Here is an 18795-nt window from a genome sequence, read left to right as displayed (position 1 = left end):
TCAACAACGAATAAAAGGAGAAGAAAGGATAACTGGGAACTAGCAAAAGAGGTATGCTCAGAAACGAGGCTAAGGGTGGCAGTGGGAACTTTTAAACCACTGAAATCACCCGGAATAGACGGCATTTTCCCAGCACTAATCCAGAGAGGCCTAGGAATCATCTTAGAGTCTCGTCTGAGGGTCGTAAAGGGGAGCATAGCACTGGGATACATACCAAGGGCATGGAGACGGTCTTTATTCCGAAAGCGGGTAAAAGGGATTATTTTCACCCTAAATCTTTCAGATCAATTTGCCTAACATCGTTCATACTCAAAACAGTGAAGAAGATTATAGGCAACTATATTATAATAGATTATTATTATTATATAAACGTTCTCAAGCGCAATCCCGTACATCACCGTCAACACGCTTACCGAGCAGGGCGGTCAACTGAAACTGCTCTGTATCAGCTGACAAATGTATTACGGGATGCCATAGAAACAACAGAAATAGCATTCTGTTCTGGATATCGAAGAAGCATTCGACAACACATCGCACACAGAGATACAAGATGCCCTGAGTCGCAAGGGAGTGGGAAGCACCCTGGAATTCTAAATGGGCAAAATGCTAAAAATCAGGCAATTAGAAGTACCGACAGGTACAAATTCTATTGTCATGAACACTACTCAAGGTTTTCCACATGGCGGGGTACTATCGCCGCTTATGTGGAGGTAGGACGGACTCCTGGACGTGCTAACAAAGACTGGAATACACCTCCTGGGACAGTGTCCGGCACTTGTGCAAAGTAGGTCGAGGAAGTAGGGAACATACTAAAGTTCCTGACGGTTATAGGCTTGCTTGAGATACTATGATTAATACGTACACTATAACCAGTAAAAGGGGCACAGTAGAGAGATATTCGTTTATATCGCAGCAAGGGTGCAAGGGTATAATGGTTAGTGTTTTCTGTAACAGTCCGGTCAACTTTCACTTCAGCTATTGTAAACAATCATTCTTGGACTGCGATAGTGATTGTCAAGTGATTTCAGCGTAAAATTTTATTCTCAAGACTGCACTCTTTTGAGAGTAAATGGATCCTCCTTTGGCGTATTGAATTCTGTTTTAAAGACTCTTGTCATTCTATATATAATGATTAAGGGTGCAGTGAAATCATACAGAAAACGCAACTTTGATTCAACTATAACTTTGTTAATAACAGTACGGATTGCATAAAACTTTCGAGGATCATCATACTTTCCGATATTTCTGTGTTGTTAGAATATATCTAAGCCCATTTGCCAGAAAATTTCCGAAATGTGAAAGTACAATATTCAATTTTAGTTAAACCAACATATTGATAAGTTTATTTTGAAGGTAAGCTTTAATATAAGAGTATTATCCTGCTTTTTTAAAATTTCCAAAAAAGAATTCTGTTAAACATTATCATGTAAAAATTTCAACCACTTACTATGTACTTGTCAATGGTGATACTTGATGCCTTGATCATGAGGTGAACCTCTTAGAAATGTTTGGCTTTTGAATCAATGAATGTCTCATATCTAAAATTTATTGCAATGTCGTCGTCCCTATCGCCCTCTATGGTTCTGAGTTTTCGTCGACTATAAAAGACAATAAATAGCGTCTCGCGGTAATGGAGACGAAGATATTGCGTTGGACTAGTAGCGTAACAGGCCTTAATCACATCCGAAATAATGATATCCGCATTCGATATGGAGCTGTACCGATCGAAGTCAATGGTAAGAGACAACGGTGGCTTGATACGTTAGATGGTGATTTGAAAGGATCACGACTACATTCAGGTCAGACCTTTGATAAAATAAAATGGCGAAACCGCAACCGAAAAGAGAACTTACGAAAAAAGAGAAGTAAACAAAAAAATTAATTCTTATTATACGGGTCGTTATTATTTATCGAAGGGGCATATGATAATGGAGGAGGTCGGTTATTTCGAATTCAGTACTCTAGAAGAAAGTTGCGAGAATTGAGACCTATTTGGGAAATATATTGGGTAGGTTCTGCTGCCAAAGAGAAACTAAGCTCATATTTCGAATTGATATTATCCTCTCCAAACCCTTCAACTATGTATTTTTTTGTCATTTGTGTCATCATACAATGAGAATTATTGTGCCGTTGAAAAATATTTCTATCTGTGTATAAATGCAACATAAAACGCATGATCTGTGGTGTGAATATTATAATAAAAATTACACTAGGGAATGCCTTAGTGTAATTTTTAATGTCAGATACAGGATTATAGTTAGTAGTACGTTGTTGAACCATCAAAAATATTCCATATAGGCCATGAAACAAATAATGGCCTTGTCAGAAATCCACCAGAAACACTAGTTATCAGCAAGTAACATCTCGAATTTCAAAAGTAATTTAGAGTACAAATTACTTTTTTACTACCAAGGAGCTACAGTGCATTAAACATACGAATATCTTTGAAGCTAGATGTGGGGTTTCTGATCATTGGTGTTGACAGTTCCAGTGGCTCAGAAAAAAACCTTCTTAAAAGGTACGTTTAAGATGGAAAACCAAGAGATGGGGAGAATTGTTTGACAGACGGTAGCTCCCAGCTGATTTGATACATCTTTTTGAAAAATTGCTGTTGCAATAGTTCAAAAACTATTTACAATTTCAAAAAGTTTTAATCCAATTTTAAAGAAGGGAGGTTGTTGGTTAATTAGGAAATGTTTATTTTTCAAAACAGAACTGTGTAATACCTAGAAAACGTGGCACGTAGGGGGAGTTAGCCAGCTTTCGTATAAAATCAGGGGTAATTTTTTCCCATTCTGCCAGCAAGGCGTTCTTGAGGTCTTCCTTCCTCAAAATCTTATATTCCCTTATGTTGTTGTCCAAAATTTCCCCCAAATTCTCGATGACGTTCATATTGGGATACTGCGCCGGTGGTGATATTACGTGTTTCAAATCAGCCAAGTTTGAATATTTCAAGACTTATGTTTTGAATCATTCCCTTGGTAGAAGCGAAAATTTTCCTGTACGTCCAGTTTATCGGCACTTTGTAGTAATTTCATTGTTCCCCCAATAATAACTAGGCTGCGGACATTCAGGCTAAAACCATGCTTCACAGTTTTTTTGAGGTTGTTCAGCTTGGTAGAGGTAGAATCAGTATTGTTGAAACACACGACTCCTTTCGAGCTACTGAGTTGTTCAAAATATAGCCGCGCAATACAGGCCGGACTGTTTCATAACTGCACAACTTCGGAACAGACAGCTTGGGGTTTACTTTGATTTTTCTAACAATGCGACGCTCGTCTGGCTTGATAAAAAATTAATTTGGCAATTTTCTGCCTTATTTTCCAATATTTTTTTCTGTAGAAAACGCTCAACTATGTACTGGACTGTAGAGGCATTTAAATTAACAATTTCAGCAATTTGGCCCACACTCTGTCGTTTTTTAAAGCGGTGAATTACCAGTTCACGTTGCTCCATTGTTGTACTACGATGATCCATTTTAGAAAAAACTTAACAATAGTTGTACTTAGGGTCCCAATATGCTTAAAAAGTTTGATGTTATAATACCCAAACGGGACAAAAAACTCGTAAAACCAAAAGTGCCCGACAAACGAAAGTTTTTTGACACTGAAGGAGACTGTATCAAATAAGCTGTGAGCTGAAATCTCAGCACTCTACCTAGAACATCGGTCTCGTATGCCATAACCAACACTTTTCGGCATTGCCCTTATTCGAAACTCGTTTATTGCATATGCTCCTACACAACAGTATTTAAAATTTATCTATAAATCTCCTAGTTTCGATATTACAGTGATCAAATACGCTGGGAGCCACTGTAGGTCGTAGCCGAATGGGACTTCACTGACTCAACTGATGATAATAATGATGAAGCGTGCTTGGTATACGTCAAATTTCACTCCACAATCTAAACTTTTTAAGGTTTTGTGTAAAACAAAACCTTTTTAAAATCTATTCAATGTCTATCTGTCTGACTGTCTGCCACACGCAGTTTTCTACAAAACGGCTAAACCGATACGAACGAAATTTGGTGGACAGATGGCAGAGTGGCATAAATTTAGGTGAAGTTTAAAGGGGGCTCCCCATACATGCAAAAGGGGGGATTAAAAAATTTTTTTCAGCGGATATAGTCGTGTAGGGTATCAAATGAAAGGTCTCGATTTCTACTGACATTAGTTTTGGCGTGAATTGTAAAGGGCGTGAGTAAGGAGTGAGATAGCACTCATTTCCGGAAACTACCCAAACTAAAAATCCAAAAAAAAATCAGGGTGATGTGCCTAGATGAAATCTAGGCCTCAAAATATGTCCCATTCCGATAGCTGCTCAAATAAACTTACTAATAGTATATTACTAACTTTTATAAATTTACTGAAAACCCCCCTTAAATTTATCCTAGGACTTCCGAATTTTGTACCAGCATAGAGGAAAATCTGGCCATTAACGCTAAATTTATAGCAGTTCAAACTTAGCAATTTCCCGTGAATTAACTGCTACCCAACCACGCAAATAAGATGCTGACATCATAATTAACGAGAATAATTCACATTAGGGTGAAATATTAAAGTCGCATTTATGAAGGATCTACTTATCAACTTTTATAAATTGACTAAAAAACTCCTCCATCCTAGGTGTACTAATTTAGAGAGAGGATGGAGGACAGCCTCGTGCATACACATGCCAAGTTTCATGAAAATCCAACTATTAGTGGGAAAATTATCGCAGTTCAAACTTATCAATTTCGTGCGAATGGACCGCATCCTTAGCCATACAAAAAAGATTCCGATGTCATAATTAACGAGCATAATTGACATTCGAGTGAAATATTAAAATTCCATTGATGAAGAATCTAGTTTTCTCTAGCCCTTTTTATATCTGATGTAGGTTAAGTTTTTCGAATTTGCTAATAATATTAAACTCAGAGTGTGAAGCGTATGAGGTTGACTATTATTAATACAGGGGTTTCCAGCAAATGGTTTATTTAAATCGCTTTCTAAAATATAGAGGACATGGAATTTTTAGCTATGTGACCCGGAGCTGTCGTGCACTCGTCACTCCTCACATTTTTTTCTTTTTCTTCAGCCTTTCTCCCGTTCACAAGCGGGGTCGGCTCGTCGTGATCGGTTTCGTCATTTTATTCTGTCAAATGCCTGATCAGGATGTAATCGCGAGGCCTTGAAATCCCCATCCAGCGTATCAAGCCACCGTTGTTTCGGCCGGCTTTTTGGTTGCTTACCATTGACTTCGATGTTCAGACAATATTGGTGAGTGAATTCTCGTTAGCGTGAATCACGTGACCACACCATCAGTGCAAACCCATATTGATCGCGGATATTCTCATTTCAGACGTGATCAAAACGTGTTACGCCACCAGTGCAATGCAACATTTTCGTCCCCATTACAGCAAGACGTCGTTCATTGTCTGTTATAGTCGGCTAACACTCAGAACTATACAGAGCGGCAGACGGACGACATTGCAGTAAATTTTAGATTTCGGACGTGCGCTGATACGTCGGTCACACAGAACACCAGTTGTGGAATGCCATTTCATTACGCAGTTCTTCATTGGCTGATAGCGTTGACTCGAGATATCGCTGAGTTCCTAGAACTGAGCGATTTAAATATCTCGGGCCAATGGAGAACTACGTTATGCACCTCACATAGGGAAACACAAAACCTTTTATACCTGAATCATCAAGCTTCCGGTTTCCCGACGGGATTCAAACAAAATGTGATGGTAATTCGTGGAATTTATGGAAATTTATTTGAAAATGTTGCACTTTTCCATTTTCTTACGATTTCCTCAATTGTTTTTAGTCGGCGTTGAATTTTACTCCAAAGCCAGAAAAAAGTTTGAAAATATTTGATTTAATTCACTTTTTTTCAGAGCTCAGCATAAGAAGAGTGTCTATGTAAAATTTTTATCACTAACAATTCATCTTAATCATTCTTTAATTTTTCTTACAAATTATTTTACATTTCGCAACTAGTTGTATAGGTTGACTAAGTGTTCTTAAATACTGCTTGAATTCTGGAAGGAAATAAAAAGATAGTCTTTAAAAAGTAGAGTACTGGGTCCAAAAATACTATAATTGAATTTTCATTTAAATTTAAAACGAGAGCGAGAGTATGTTTTTTTACTTTTGGAAACTAATCCGATTCGATTTTTGAATAAAATAAAAAAATATGAATGGAAGAACATTTCGTACAGAGAATAAACCAATTTTAGCAAGATTTGTTTCACAGAAAAAAACTCTCCAATTAAGTATTTTCGAACTCAAAATAGGAAATATTTGAACGTTCCTGCATCATAGTTTCCACCACTAAATCCCCCCTTATGATTTTGAAAAGGTAACCCTCACAATATTCACGAAGGAAACCCTCTATTGCACCACATTTAACCACACTCATTTATTCCTTAACTTGGATTAAATCTTATACACGCCTTAATTTATCAAATTTTTTAGGGATCATCAAAACAACCACACGAGTCATGGTCGCTCGTGACAGTAAATTTGAACAGGATAACAATAACAAAGGTGGAATGTCCTTTTCTGTAACAGGACAGTGACTGCAATTTACACGTGAACATTCTCTCTCTGGTACCCTACTCCTTATTCTTACCTGTGCAGGTGATGATGACCGATAGTATAATTAAAAGGCATAATCCATGGCATGTGGCCGGAACAATAATAGTGAGGGTGGTGTCGTGTGACCGACGGTGGCGCTTCATTGTTAGGGTGGAATTTTTTAGATAATCCGTGCAATTTCTCGAATTCGACTTTTAATTTTTAATTTTTTTTTAAGTATTACATTTCACAAAGAATGACACATGATTCGTTTGAGTGAAAAGGGAGTATATGACAAAATTACGTTTCACTGATTATTTCCGTCTATCACAAACACATGAAATTCGTCTTATCGCACAAAAACGGACAAAGTCCATGCACTTTGAACCAATATCAAAACTATCAATTCTCACTAATTACTCATCTTCGCTCCGAGATTGGCTCAGTGCTTCAGTTTATCTATTGAATACATATCCACTTCCGTATGTTGCTTCCAAGTGTCGAAATTCGACTGACGACTAACGAACCGTTCGAAGGGAATTCACACGTCCTTGCAGCCTGGCTGGCGAAACGCTTTTGAAATTGCTATGAGGACACATTGTTCAATGGACCTATGCTGAAAGTGACGATCGTTGTTCCCGCAATTACTACGTGCCCTCCAGTCTAAGTTAGGGTGGCAGAGAATTCTGTCTGCCATCCCTCCTCCCACCCCTACAACATTTCGCTCACCAGTTAGTTGAGTATGTTAGCATTTGGGCGAGGGCAAGGGCATCAACTAACTGCATTCGCCTGTCCACCCCACAATCCGTAAGTCAGCAAGTCCACAGTAATAACAGTATGTAGAGCAATTTAACGTAGTTAACATGGGGGTGGTGGTTGATGAGACGCTACATATATGTGAAGCTTGCATGGCGAAAGAGTGAAATTTCCTTGTTGTGCATGTACCGGCGAAGAAAGCTCCCCATGGAAATTTTGCATGTTGCCGATGGTTTTAATGGAAATAATAGATAAAATCTAGGGAAGAGACGAATGTGTCAGCAAGAGGGAAATTTTTGGATGGAAAACATGGAAAGAAAGTAAAAGCTGTGGGTGCTTGATGGAATAATTGCAACAAGTGTTGATATCATATGAAAATCTTATTATTGTTTCCTGTTGATAAGGGAATCATATTTCGTATCAAATGTTATATTTTTAGAAAATCTCCTTTGTTATATTTTTGTCTAATGAATAAAATGGGTCCTTGGTTTTTTAGCTTAGGGTGGAGTAAGAACAGTTCCTGTAATTGTCCCAATGTTGGCGTGTAGACAATCATGTTATGTACCTTATGTCCAAGGATTTTAAGAATATTGTTTGTAAAACTTATTCGCACAGATCAGATATTACTCCAATGAGTCACATATTATGTTTCTGGAATGGGAAAAGTTTTACTCAGATACTGAACTATTATATTATTAAATCATTATAGATGCTGAATCAGAAATCTTAATTCGATCATTGTTAATTTCGGGTAACGGATGGTGATTGCAGCAATGTACATTGAATATTGTCGTGAAAATAGTTATTCGAAACTACATATGAGTATCAAAATATTACAGAGGTTTTTTTTGGAGTTGGGTAGGTGAATGCGTTTACGCACAGAGTATTGGACTCCTGCAACAGTACGCTTTCGGACTACCAACTAAACACCTCCCTGTCACCAGAGAACTAGCCTGGAACCGTTTGACACATTACTTCGGGCTAATCCTTCCGGCTTTCGGAGCTTTCAAGTCAGGGAATCCCTTTCACCAACGGGAGGGTAGGGGAGAAAGGGAGTTGTTTGTTCAGGCAACCCCTTGCCATCCGGTCCCTCCGCCGGTCGAGTTCAATCTTCTTCGCCATAAGAACAGTCCGAACATAATGCGCAACACGACTCCAGCTGCCAACGCTCTTTAGCACCTCTCTGGCAATATTGTGTAGAGAGAGCTCCCCTATGTCTGCATAAAGCTGCTGACGAAAGCCGTCCCACCTTCCGCAAGAGAAATTCTGTGCAGGTAAGACTGAAAACCTCCACGCCTGCTTAGAAGTTGGGTAAGGAAATAATCATTCGCACCGTGGGTTCAGTTCAGCCACGGATCTAAATTGTCGATGAGCCGCGTAGTCCATCTGCCCCTTGGTTCATTTTGCCAAGAGAGTTGCGACTCTGTAAGGGTGCGTTGACGTTCTTCACGGGAAACCAGTTCTCAAAAGTTTTCGTCCTAACGGCGGTAGATAGCTTTACGCTCCTTCACAAGGAGGGCAACGGGAATCACTCCCGCGATCACCATCACGGGCGCTTCGGATACAGTGCGATAAGCAGACGTCACTCGCAAAGTTCCCCGTCTCTGCACTTGAGCAAGGCGCTTACGATGCACCTCATTTTCAAAAGCATCAGCCCATACCTCCGCGACATAGAGCAGAACCGACTGCGTTGCTCTCATAAGGAGACGTTTCCTCCTCACAACATTGGCCATTAGCCGACTCAAGGCCGAGACTCCAGCTGCAGCCCTGTCCGCTACTCCTTTGATTTGCTCGAAGAAGTTCATCTTCGAGTCGAGCATTAAACCCAGCTATTTAACCACTGGTTTTGACTCTATAGTCAACTGGCCGATCGATATGAGACGCAGGGACGGGATTCTCCTTCTGGTCAAGATGACTACTTCGGTTTTTTCCAGCGCAAGGCTGAAACCGTGAGCAGTCATCATGATTCCAGAGATTTCGACGCAAAAGTGATGACAGGAATGCTTCCTTCACAGGCCACCATTTTCGGAATGCATTTCCCTCTGGAGTTTGGCTAAGGGCAGGCGCCATTCAAATGCCCTAGCATTAAAATCACCGCCTACCAGGATTCATCCCTCTGTGCTCGAAACGGCGTCCTCCAGAGCATCAAACTGGCGCCGAAAGTCAGGTCAAGTCAGGTAACCCTTAAAAAACGTTATCCCTAAACACCGAATTCAGACAAACTCATTCCCTCGGGCTTGGGCAAGAACACGAAGATCATTGTTTCGGTATTGCTCGCTGATTAGCACTAGATCTGCATTTACGTCCGCAATGAACTGTGCTAGCAACTAGTGAGCGATTGCGTGCGGATCATGCTATTCGTGCCCTAGCCGGCAGAGTTCACCGAGGACTTCCGCAAATATCTTGCGTCCCGTCGCCTTAATGAGCAGAGCCTCCTCGTCTTTTCTCTTCCTGGCTTTCGATTTGCAGCTGGCTTGTCTTTGAACACATGGGTCTGTAGCGGCGTCGTCAATTGTTTCTTTTTTCTTTCTTCCCCTTCTTTTTTTGGTTCCTTGGAAACTACTTTGATAAAATCCCCTTCTGGCACACCATCCTCTTTGAGCTTTTCCCCAGTTTGCTTTGCAGTGGTGATTTTGCTTTTCAATTATCTTCCACAGTTCTCCACGTTCGCCTATAGAATGGGATGCGTTCCTCCAGTTCCATTAGCCTATTTTTGACGCCTTTGCTGACGTTCGCTTGGACGGACGTTGCCAACCGCATACGCTTCACCACTGCTGCGCATTTCCTGATGAGCCTTTACTTTTCGGCTCTAGCTAGGACGGTCGACTACACTTGCACTCGGTTTGTGTCCGAATCCATCTGCTTAGGACTAGCGATTCTGGCTGGGCTTTTTTCGGAACAGGGAGACTAAAGAGTATTGGAGTTGCCGTCCCCGTGCCGAAAGTCGGGCCACTTGGTAAAGCTTCCTCATTATTTGGGCGTTCCAGTGTCACATCTGGTATGTCAGCCCCCGCTTCCTTTTTTGCTGATCGCTGCGGTGAACGACGCATTTTTGTGCTGCGTCCAAACGCACTCAGCTCTTCTTCCTTCCCTGTTATTTCTTCGATTTTTTTGTTGGCTAACGTCTATTCTCCATGGAAAATTCATCAGCGCATCGTGTGCGGGTTGCAATAGCCAGGAACGGAAGTCCTTTCGGAGACGCAGCCCCTACCCCAATTCCCTGAAGCCGGACGAATCAGCGCTCGCTCGGGGCAACGCGGTGTACTAACACCTGAACCGCCCAGGATTCCGAAGGGGCTGGCTCCTGATACACAACTATCACCTTGGCAGAGCTGAGCTCACATCAACCCATCGGCGTTGACAGAGAGCTGTCAACGGCTCCAGGGACTTCCAGTGTGTCCGCGGTGCGCTCTTCACGGAGAGGCTTTCTCAAGGCTACTACCTAGGACGTGAGTATACTGCCAGCTAGGGGGTTAGCACTACTTACTCGGGCACCTCGGGGACGTCACACCCCGAATCGTAAGCGACCCGTTAAAGGTCGCTGTCAACCCCTGAGGGTTTCTCAAAGGGAAAAAAACTTTTAATGCCCAAATGCGATTGGCGATGATCAAACGACCATCCCACGTGGCCGGAGAGGGGAGGGCTATTCTAAATACCTAAAAAGATGGCGAAATTGACCGTGAAGGTCTACTCACAAATATTGAAGCTCCACCGAAGTGTTCTATCGTCACGTGCACGCCTCTGTGCTTGCCAGCCTGAGGAATGTGGGGGGAGGGGGCTTTGAACACTTCGCTCCCTCATCATACAAAAAATCACGTGTCCTTTCTAATGCGTGGGTCCGTACCGGATCCTGAAAAATAAACAGAAAGGGGATTCGCGCGAGCCTATCGAATAACCGGTACGCGAACTAAACCTGAAAACCAAGAGTCGCAATCGAAAGGAGGATTCGCGAGGGGTCACATCCTCGGCGCGGCCTTCGAGGTTCCTTTATTGCATTGACATCTTCATTCCGTTATATTGGAGGATGCCCTACTATCGAGAATTTTGCGGGTTTGCCGAGGAGGATTAAGGAAAAGGAAGTCGTCAAATTAAGAAGTTTTAGCTAGAATTCACGATAATGCATTATACTATAATTTCATGCAATTCATTCCATCCACTTAAAAGAATAATAAAGTAAAAAAATAAAATCATATGCAACTAAAATTAATAACACTTGATGGTTATTAATTTAATATATTTTATTGATCTTAATCATCGTACAGATTCAACTAGACTCCCCCTCGTACAGTTCCAACTAGACTCGTAGTTATTTATTTAATATATTTTATTGATCTTCATCCTTCCACAGTTGCAACTCGACTCCCCTTTTCTAATCCTTAGTGCTACCTTAAATACCTATGATGCTCGCTCGTTTGTGCATCCGTTATGCAGGTGCACTTAATAATGTTTATGATTCTATTGGTTTGTGCATCCGTTATGCAGGTGCACTTAATAATGTTTATGATTCTATTAGTTTGTGCATCCGTTATGCAGGTGCACTTAATAATGTTTATGATTCTATTAGTTTGTGCATCCGTTATGCAGGTGCACTCAATAATGTTTACAATGTTTGGGAATTAACTGTAAATGGGATATCTCCCTTGGCGACCCAAGCGGATATTTAACCTCTCCCCTATTTAACTTGAAATTCTCCGTAATTTTACTGGATTGCGAGCTTTTCACAACAATTTTCAATTTTTTTGTGTCCATGATATAGGGTAAGTATTATGATAAATAGTATTAACAGAAATGCGCTTACAATTGAACCAGATAGGTAATTTATATTTTTATGAAATTTTAAAATATTGATGTGTTCCAAGTTTCTCTTATTTTCTAAAACTATCTCTTTGAAATCAATGTTTTTGGTGAAATTATAATCCGTATTTTCATTATAAAAGAACCTGTCAATAAATTTTACATTTGTTTTACCAAAGGTTTGATTTAGTATCTGGATTGTACAGTTATTGATGTTGATTAAATAGTTACCATTTAGGTGTATGTTTCTGTCGTCACAATAATTAACAATATTAGTTTGTTTAAGATTCTTACAGATTATAGTGTTATCATCAACCTTCACAATTTCTATTCCATTATTTTCTACAAGTACGCAATTATTTCTTGTAATACTCTTACTCAAGGGTTTCAACTCCCTTTCATAATTCAATTTTTCATCATAAACATATTTTGTTCCATTTATTTCTATAAAATACTGATCTTCTAACATTGCTTGTAAATTATTCGTAGTGGGTAACGATGTAATTAATTTGTACTCTTCAATTTTGTAAGAATTTGGAATTTTAAGGGCCAAAATTATTGTGTTTTCCTTATACTTCAGTAGTCCGGTTCGTACGTTTTTGAGTTTATAAAAGTCCAATTTAGTCGTCAAAATTTCGGTTGCTGTTAGCATACTAGAGTGAATCAATCCATGTTTCATCATTACTATGTTGTCAATAATCTGATTTAACTTCTCTTCCAAAATTCGGAATTTTAAAATTTGGTCTGTTTTCAGTTGTTTTTTTTTTTTACTAATAATTTTTCGTTTTCTGTGAGTTGTTGAAAGGTTTTACTAATTGCGTTTCGGTCTGACTCTATCAGATTTTTAAGGTATTTAATCGAGTTATTAAAATGAGAATTGAGTTCAATTTATTTATTAAGGTTTTGAACTGCATTTTCACAATTCTCTTCTATTAGTTGGATATGTTCTACTATTTCCTGTCTATCTGTGGTGTTGCTAATAGTAGAAGTTGCAGTGCAACTACCCAAACTGAGGTCATCACCTGCAAATTTACGAGGACGTTTTATATTAATGGGATGTTCTCTACCTAATTCTTTAATCCTATATCTCGGTTCGTTCTTATAGTAATTACGTTTATAGTTCTTAACTGGAATAATTCTCCTAGTCTCCCTATAATCTTCTCTTTTCTTATTAAGCTTATTTATATATTTATTCTTGTAGTCCTTCAAAGTCTTTTCAAGCATTGCAGGATCAGCCCGTACTGCTTGATTCGGAGTCATTTTGATAGAAGAGTGATATCTATCGTTATAATTACTTACTGCCCTATGTATTTTCTGTAATAAAGTTAGATCTAATTTCCTCATAGATACTAGTTTTTCCTGTAATGTTGAGTGAAACCTTTCGATATCACTATTCCCTGTATGGGTATTAGGTTTCGTGAAATGTAATGCTATACCTTGCGTTCTAAAGAAGTCCTTGATATTAATACTGGCGAACTCATTATCGGTAATAATCTTCTGCGGTTTACCAAATTTAGAGAAGTGTTCTTCCAACACTTCGATCTTCCTATTCCAATTTCTATTTTGCAAATGATAAATATAAGCTTTTTTCGTCAGCTTATCAATTAGCGTTAGAAATGCCTGCTTCATGAAATAGTATATATCCATATGCAAAATTTCGTTTATACTAGTGGGAGTTTCACTAATTTTGTATTTAACTCTGAAAGGCTTACGTTCGTATTTGGTTTCCAAACACGTTTTACAATTATTAATAACTTTGGTTATCTCCTCGACTAACTTCGGGTAATACAATTTATTTTTTAGACTATTAAAGGTTTCTATAATCCCACTGTGCATACTCTCAACTGTGTGATATAAGGATATCTGTCTATGGATTTCCTCTGCTGTTTTTATTTCTCTAGCCCTCATTGTAGCTTTGATAAACTTTATGTTCCTATCGTCTCCAAATAGTTCAATTAATACTTGCTGAATTTTATTAAACTGATGGTATGAAAGTTCGGTGTAGATTCCTGTTATACCTGGTCGAATATACCTTCTTAAAAGGTCAACCCAATGGTCCCTATCCCTAGTCATATCCATATATATTATTCTACGGTTATGCAATATTTCTATTTCCTGATCTACGTCATATGCTAGTATTAACTGCGTTTTATATTTATTTACTATGGTCTCTTTAATAGGAATGTGATTCAACGGTTGTTCATCTTGTGAATGAACTGTAGCGTTATCTGACAAATCATTGATCGATTGGTTATCAGTGGAATTTTCTTTTTGATTAGTGGCTTCTGGAATGCGACTCAAGAAGTCTGCAACCTTGTTTTCCTTACCTTTGATATACTCTATATCAAACTGATACTCTTGTAGTTTCAGTACCCACCGTTGACTAAATTCTTTCAATAATTTTTCCATTTCACTTTTTTCTTCTTTATTTAAATGACTTAAGTCAACTTTCCCTTGTTCGGCATTAAGTTCAAAGCACTTGAGATTTTCTTCATTTTCTGAAGAATCCAAAGATATTTTACTACCATTATTTAGGATGAGACATTTATTCTCAAAATTGAAGATTTTCACAATTTTGGATAATATGTCCATTCCGATTAAAAAGTCATACGACTTCCCTAATAAATCCCTCTTATACCATTTGATTCCACCTTTTGGATCAAAGTTAAATTCTGTTGGAATATTTGTAATTACTCGTTCAACGCTTTCCGTGGTTGTATGGTTTATAGTCTGCAAACGGATGTTAGTCTTATCGAAGATTTTAAACTTGCTACAATCTACTCTAGCAGAGTTCACAATGCTCATTGTTGAACCTGTATCTATCAAGCACTTGTACAGTTTATTATCAATGGTAAGATTAGCAAAGATTTTGTTTCCGAGGCCTAATTCATAAAAAAACTCTGGTTCAATATTATGAACCTCCTCGTTTACTGAATTAGACCCGGGTGATGGGTCATTTCTATTTTGGTTTGATCTTCTATGGGTCACGGTACCTATCTCCATAGGTTTAGGTGGTGATCGCCTAACCTGGTCAGAACGATTCCAGGAATGTTGTCTATGTTGAGTAGGATTATTATTACTTCTAAACCCAGAATCTCGGAAGTTATTTAGTCGAGAATTTTGTCGATCTTGCCAAAAATGTCCCGAGCTACGTCTGTATTGATTTGATTCTACCCTATTTGGTCTACCAAAATTTGAATTGTATTGTCCATGATTACCGGATTGTTTCTGTCTATTGTCCTGTTTGTTATGGTGTTTTCTATAGTCCTGACTGTTATAATTCTTTCTTTCCTGATATAGTGTTTCTCGGTCTAAATTATCTTGATCGTATCCCACGTACGAGTATAAAATTTCTTTTACTTCATGTAAATCAAACAAATTTCTTATATCACGTGACAAATTACCACTAACTATTTGCTTAATTCTATTCACTAATAACGCGTAGAAAGTTTGGCGAGTTTCCGCTGTATTCGATTCATAAGTGGCGAATGTATTGATTTCTTCTATAATATATTCAATTTTAGAGTTAAGATCGGAGATAGAACATACTTTGAGTTGCGTTATTCTTCTCGAAAGGTCCTTGTAGTTCGTAGATGGTCGAAAATATTGTTTGAGTAAATTTCTAGCCGACTCCCAGTTTTCCGGACGATTATTTAACAAAAGTTCCTTTGCCGCTCCTGTAATTTTTATGTTATAAATTACCTGCCAGGCTTCTTCCCGTGATTCCTCATCAATAGCACTAAGATGACCACCAACGGTTGTTAGAAACTGCGTTAGCTGCTTCCTGTCTCCCGAAAACTCTTTTATGTAGGCAATTTGTTTTATTATTGTTTCTGCTCGATTTGGCCGTTGCAAATTAGCTAAATTCTCCAAAGCTGCTACCAATCGTTGCGCTAATACGTTATCCATTTCGGCTTGAAGGATGCGTCGATGGTAAATAGCTAGTCTGTCTCTACGTTGAGTCTTGAGGTGAGTCTGTTTCACTGCACTTTTATATTAGATTTTTTTTTTTTTTTTTATTGCTAGGATTCCAAACCAGCCTCAGAATGTGTTTTAAGACGGATTTATGCTTGTTACTCCGCCTCCTAGCTTTGTATTTATTTTAGTTAATATATTTTTTTTTTTTTATATTATTAAACGAATCGCGACACTTGATTTTTTTAGTTAAAACAACTTTGTTTCTAAAAAATTGCGCCGGTTCTTGAACGAATTTAAAACACGTAACTTCGCGTATCACTGGATCCTGCTCGATGCATGGATCCTACCGACTGCGCCACTAAAATTAATAACACTTGATGGTTATTAATTTAATATATTTTATTGATCTTAATCATCGTACAGATTCAACTAGACTCCCCCTCGTACAGTTCCAACTAGACTCGTAGTTATTTATTTAATATATTTTATTGATCTTCATCCTTCCACAGTTGCAACTCGACTCCCCTTTTCTAATCCTTAGTGCTACCTTAAATACCTATGATGCTCGCTCGTTTGTGCATCCGTTATGCAGGTGCACTTAATAATGTTTATGATTCTATTGGTTTGTGCATCCGTTATGCAGGTGCACTTAATAATGTTTATGATTCTATTAGTTTGTGCATCCGTTATGCAGGTGCACTTAATAATGTTTATGATTCTATTAGTTTGTGCATCCGTTATGCAGGTGCACTCAATAATGTTTACAATGTTTGGGAATTAACTGTAAATGGGATATCTCCCTTGGCGACCCAAGCGGATATTTAACCTGCATAATAAATTGTTGCACCAGAGATTCGTCGAGCGTTTCCCACAATTCGCGCACCTATTCCCCGGGTATATGGGTTTCCAGCAACTCCGGGAATTCTATCTCAAATCAATGATGTGATTGCATCTCGATTGTGTGCTGATATGTCGCTGCCGGAACTAAAATCACTTGTATATTGTGGTGCAGTTACGGCTCTTAGATTGCACGGTCAGAAGATTCGCTTTCGTGTTATTAGTTTGAAATTTGTCTGGAACGTCGGCGGGACTCACTAAGACAAGACATTGTTAGATTGATTCAAATCAGCACTGGCAATGCCAGAAGACGGGTGCGAAATAAAGTGTAGAGGGTTTACATAAACAATGCCATCCCCAGTGAGACACCCGTAGTTGAAATTCTGGACACAATAAAGCAGAAACTTTCTATGATATGCAGTCGGTTACGACGGTATGGCGAAAGTCGCTCCAGACATGTCCAGAATGCAACATACGCGAGGAACCAGCGGAGCTTTTTCAGATCTCTCAACGAATTCCAACAGAGCGTCCAGACAGTACAGTTTCGGTGACGGAAGCGAAAGAGTATTAGGGGTTACCCGCCCAGCATGCTGAACATGCTGAGTGGGTCACCGCCGAAGGCACCCGTCATGCCAATACGGCTGGCATGAATTTTGTGGATGTTACTAAAGAGAAAGTTCAACGAGCCATAAACAGCTCGATGAACTGGAGGGGCCCTGGTCTGGATCGGGTGCAGAATTTCTGGTATAGGAAATTTACCAGCGTACACAGTCGGTTCGCACACAGTATAAATCAGGTCATGAGTTGGCCGGAGGAATTCCCACCATTCATCACTACGGGGTTTACCTACCTTATCACTAAGAAGGACACTGTGCAGGAAATCGCAGACACAAGACTGATTACTTGCTTACCAAACCTCTACAAATTCATAACGTCCATTGTTAGTGGAAGAGTCAATGCGCACCTCGAGACCAACAACATCCTGTCCGAGGAGCAGAAACACTGCAAAGACCAACCGGTAGTTGTAGGATAAGCAACTAGAGGCCAAAGAAACCTGAGCCCACCTGACTAATCGATATCCCACATCTGTATCGCATTGATCTGAAACTAATAAAGTTTTTGGTGGCAGTCATGGAAGGGTAGCATACCACCTAATCAGTGCGTACATCTAAGAGTGCTAATACCTCAGAGCCCATCCATATTTGGAGAAGCATCTTCCAGGCGGATTCGTTGAGTCCCCTTTGGTTTTGCATGGCACTGAACCGCCTTTCATGGCTACTGAATGATTCTAGAGGGCATGGTTTGGCAATAAAGTGTGATGTACGTGCTAAGTGCAAACTGACACACTTGATGTGCTTAGATGACATCAAGTTGTATGCTGGTATTGACGACCATTTTAGAAGTCTGTTGCGAAAAGGAAATGTTCAGCCGTGATATTGGGATGGAGTTTGGATTAGACAAGTGTCGAATCCAAGCCATTCGCAAAGGTCACCACGAGCCGCTTGGTGACTTCCACATTGAAGCTATAACTGCGACAGACTTCTACAAGTTCCTAGGAATTCTGCAAGGAACCCATGCTCGAGTTGGTGTTCTGAATAACGCTATGCTGTCCGAATTTCTGCGACGTGTGAAGCTGGTGTTGAAATCGCATCTCTCGGGGAAAAATAAGATAAATGCATTGAATATACATTCACTATCCTTTCATTGACTTATGCATTCGGAATATTGCCGTGGACGAACACCGATCTTGAAAACGTCCAGCGGCCAAATTGAAAATGCATCATCCAAACTCTGCCGTGGAGCGGATGAACCTGCCCTGTGACATCGGAGGTAGAGCCGTGGTTGACGTGGTGGTATAACATCATCACCAAGGCGATTCGCCGCGCGCTTATTTTTACAGAAAAGAGCAGGCGAGTCCCTTGCATGC

At 39.5% G+C, this 18795-nt stretch overlaps 1 protein-coding gene across 1 annotated transcript in view; it reads right to left on the bottom strand.

The window, feature by feature from the left end:
- LOC119647257 overlaps nucleotides 1-7116 on the bottom strand; it is a 73534-nt gene extending 66418 nt beyond the window's left edge. Inside the window, exon 1 of the mRNA XM_038048138.1 lies at nucleotides 6619-7116. Coding sequence (XP_037904066.1) covers nucleotides 6619-6727 — 109 coding nt within the window. The 5' untranslated portion in view covers nucleotides 6728-7116. The remainder of the gene's footprint in view (nucleotides 1-6618) is intronic.
- Nucleotides 7117-18795: the final 11679 nt, after the last annotated feature.

The sequence above is a fragment of the Hermetia illucens genome, chromosome 1 (genome assembly GCF_905115235.1).
Source record: "Hermetia illucens chromosome 1, iHerIll2.2.curated.20191125, whole genome shotgun sequence".
NCBI classification, from domain to species: domain Eukaryota; kingdom Metazoa; phylum Arthropoda; class Insecta; order Diptera; family Stratiomyidae; genus Hermetia; species Hermetia illucens.
The sequence above is the reverse complement of the archived record's forward strand: the minus strand, read 5'-3'. Positions and strand labels throughout refer to the sequence as shown.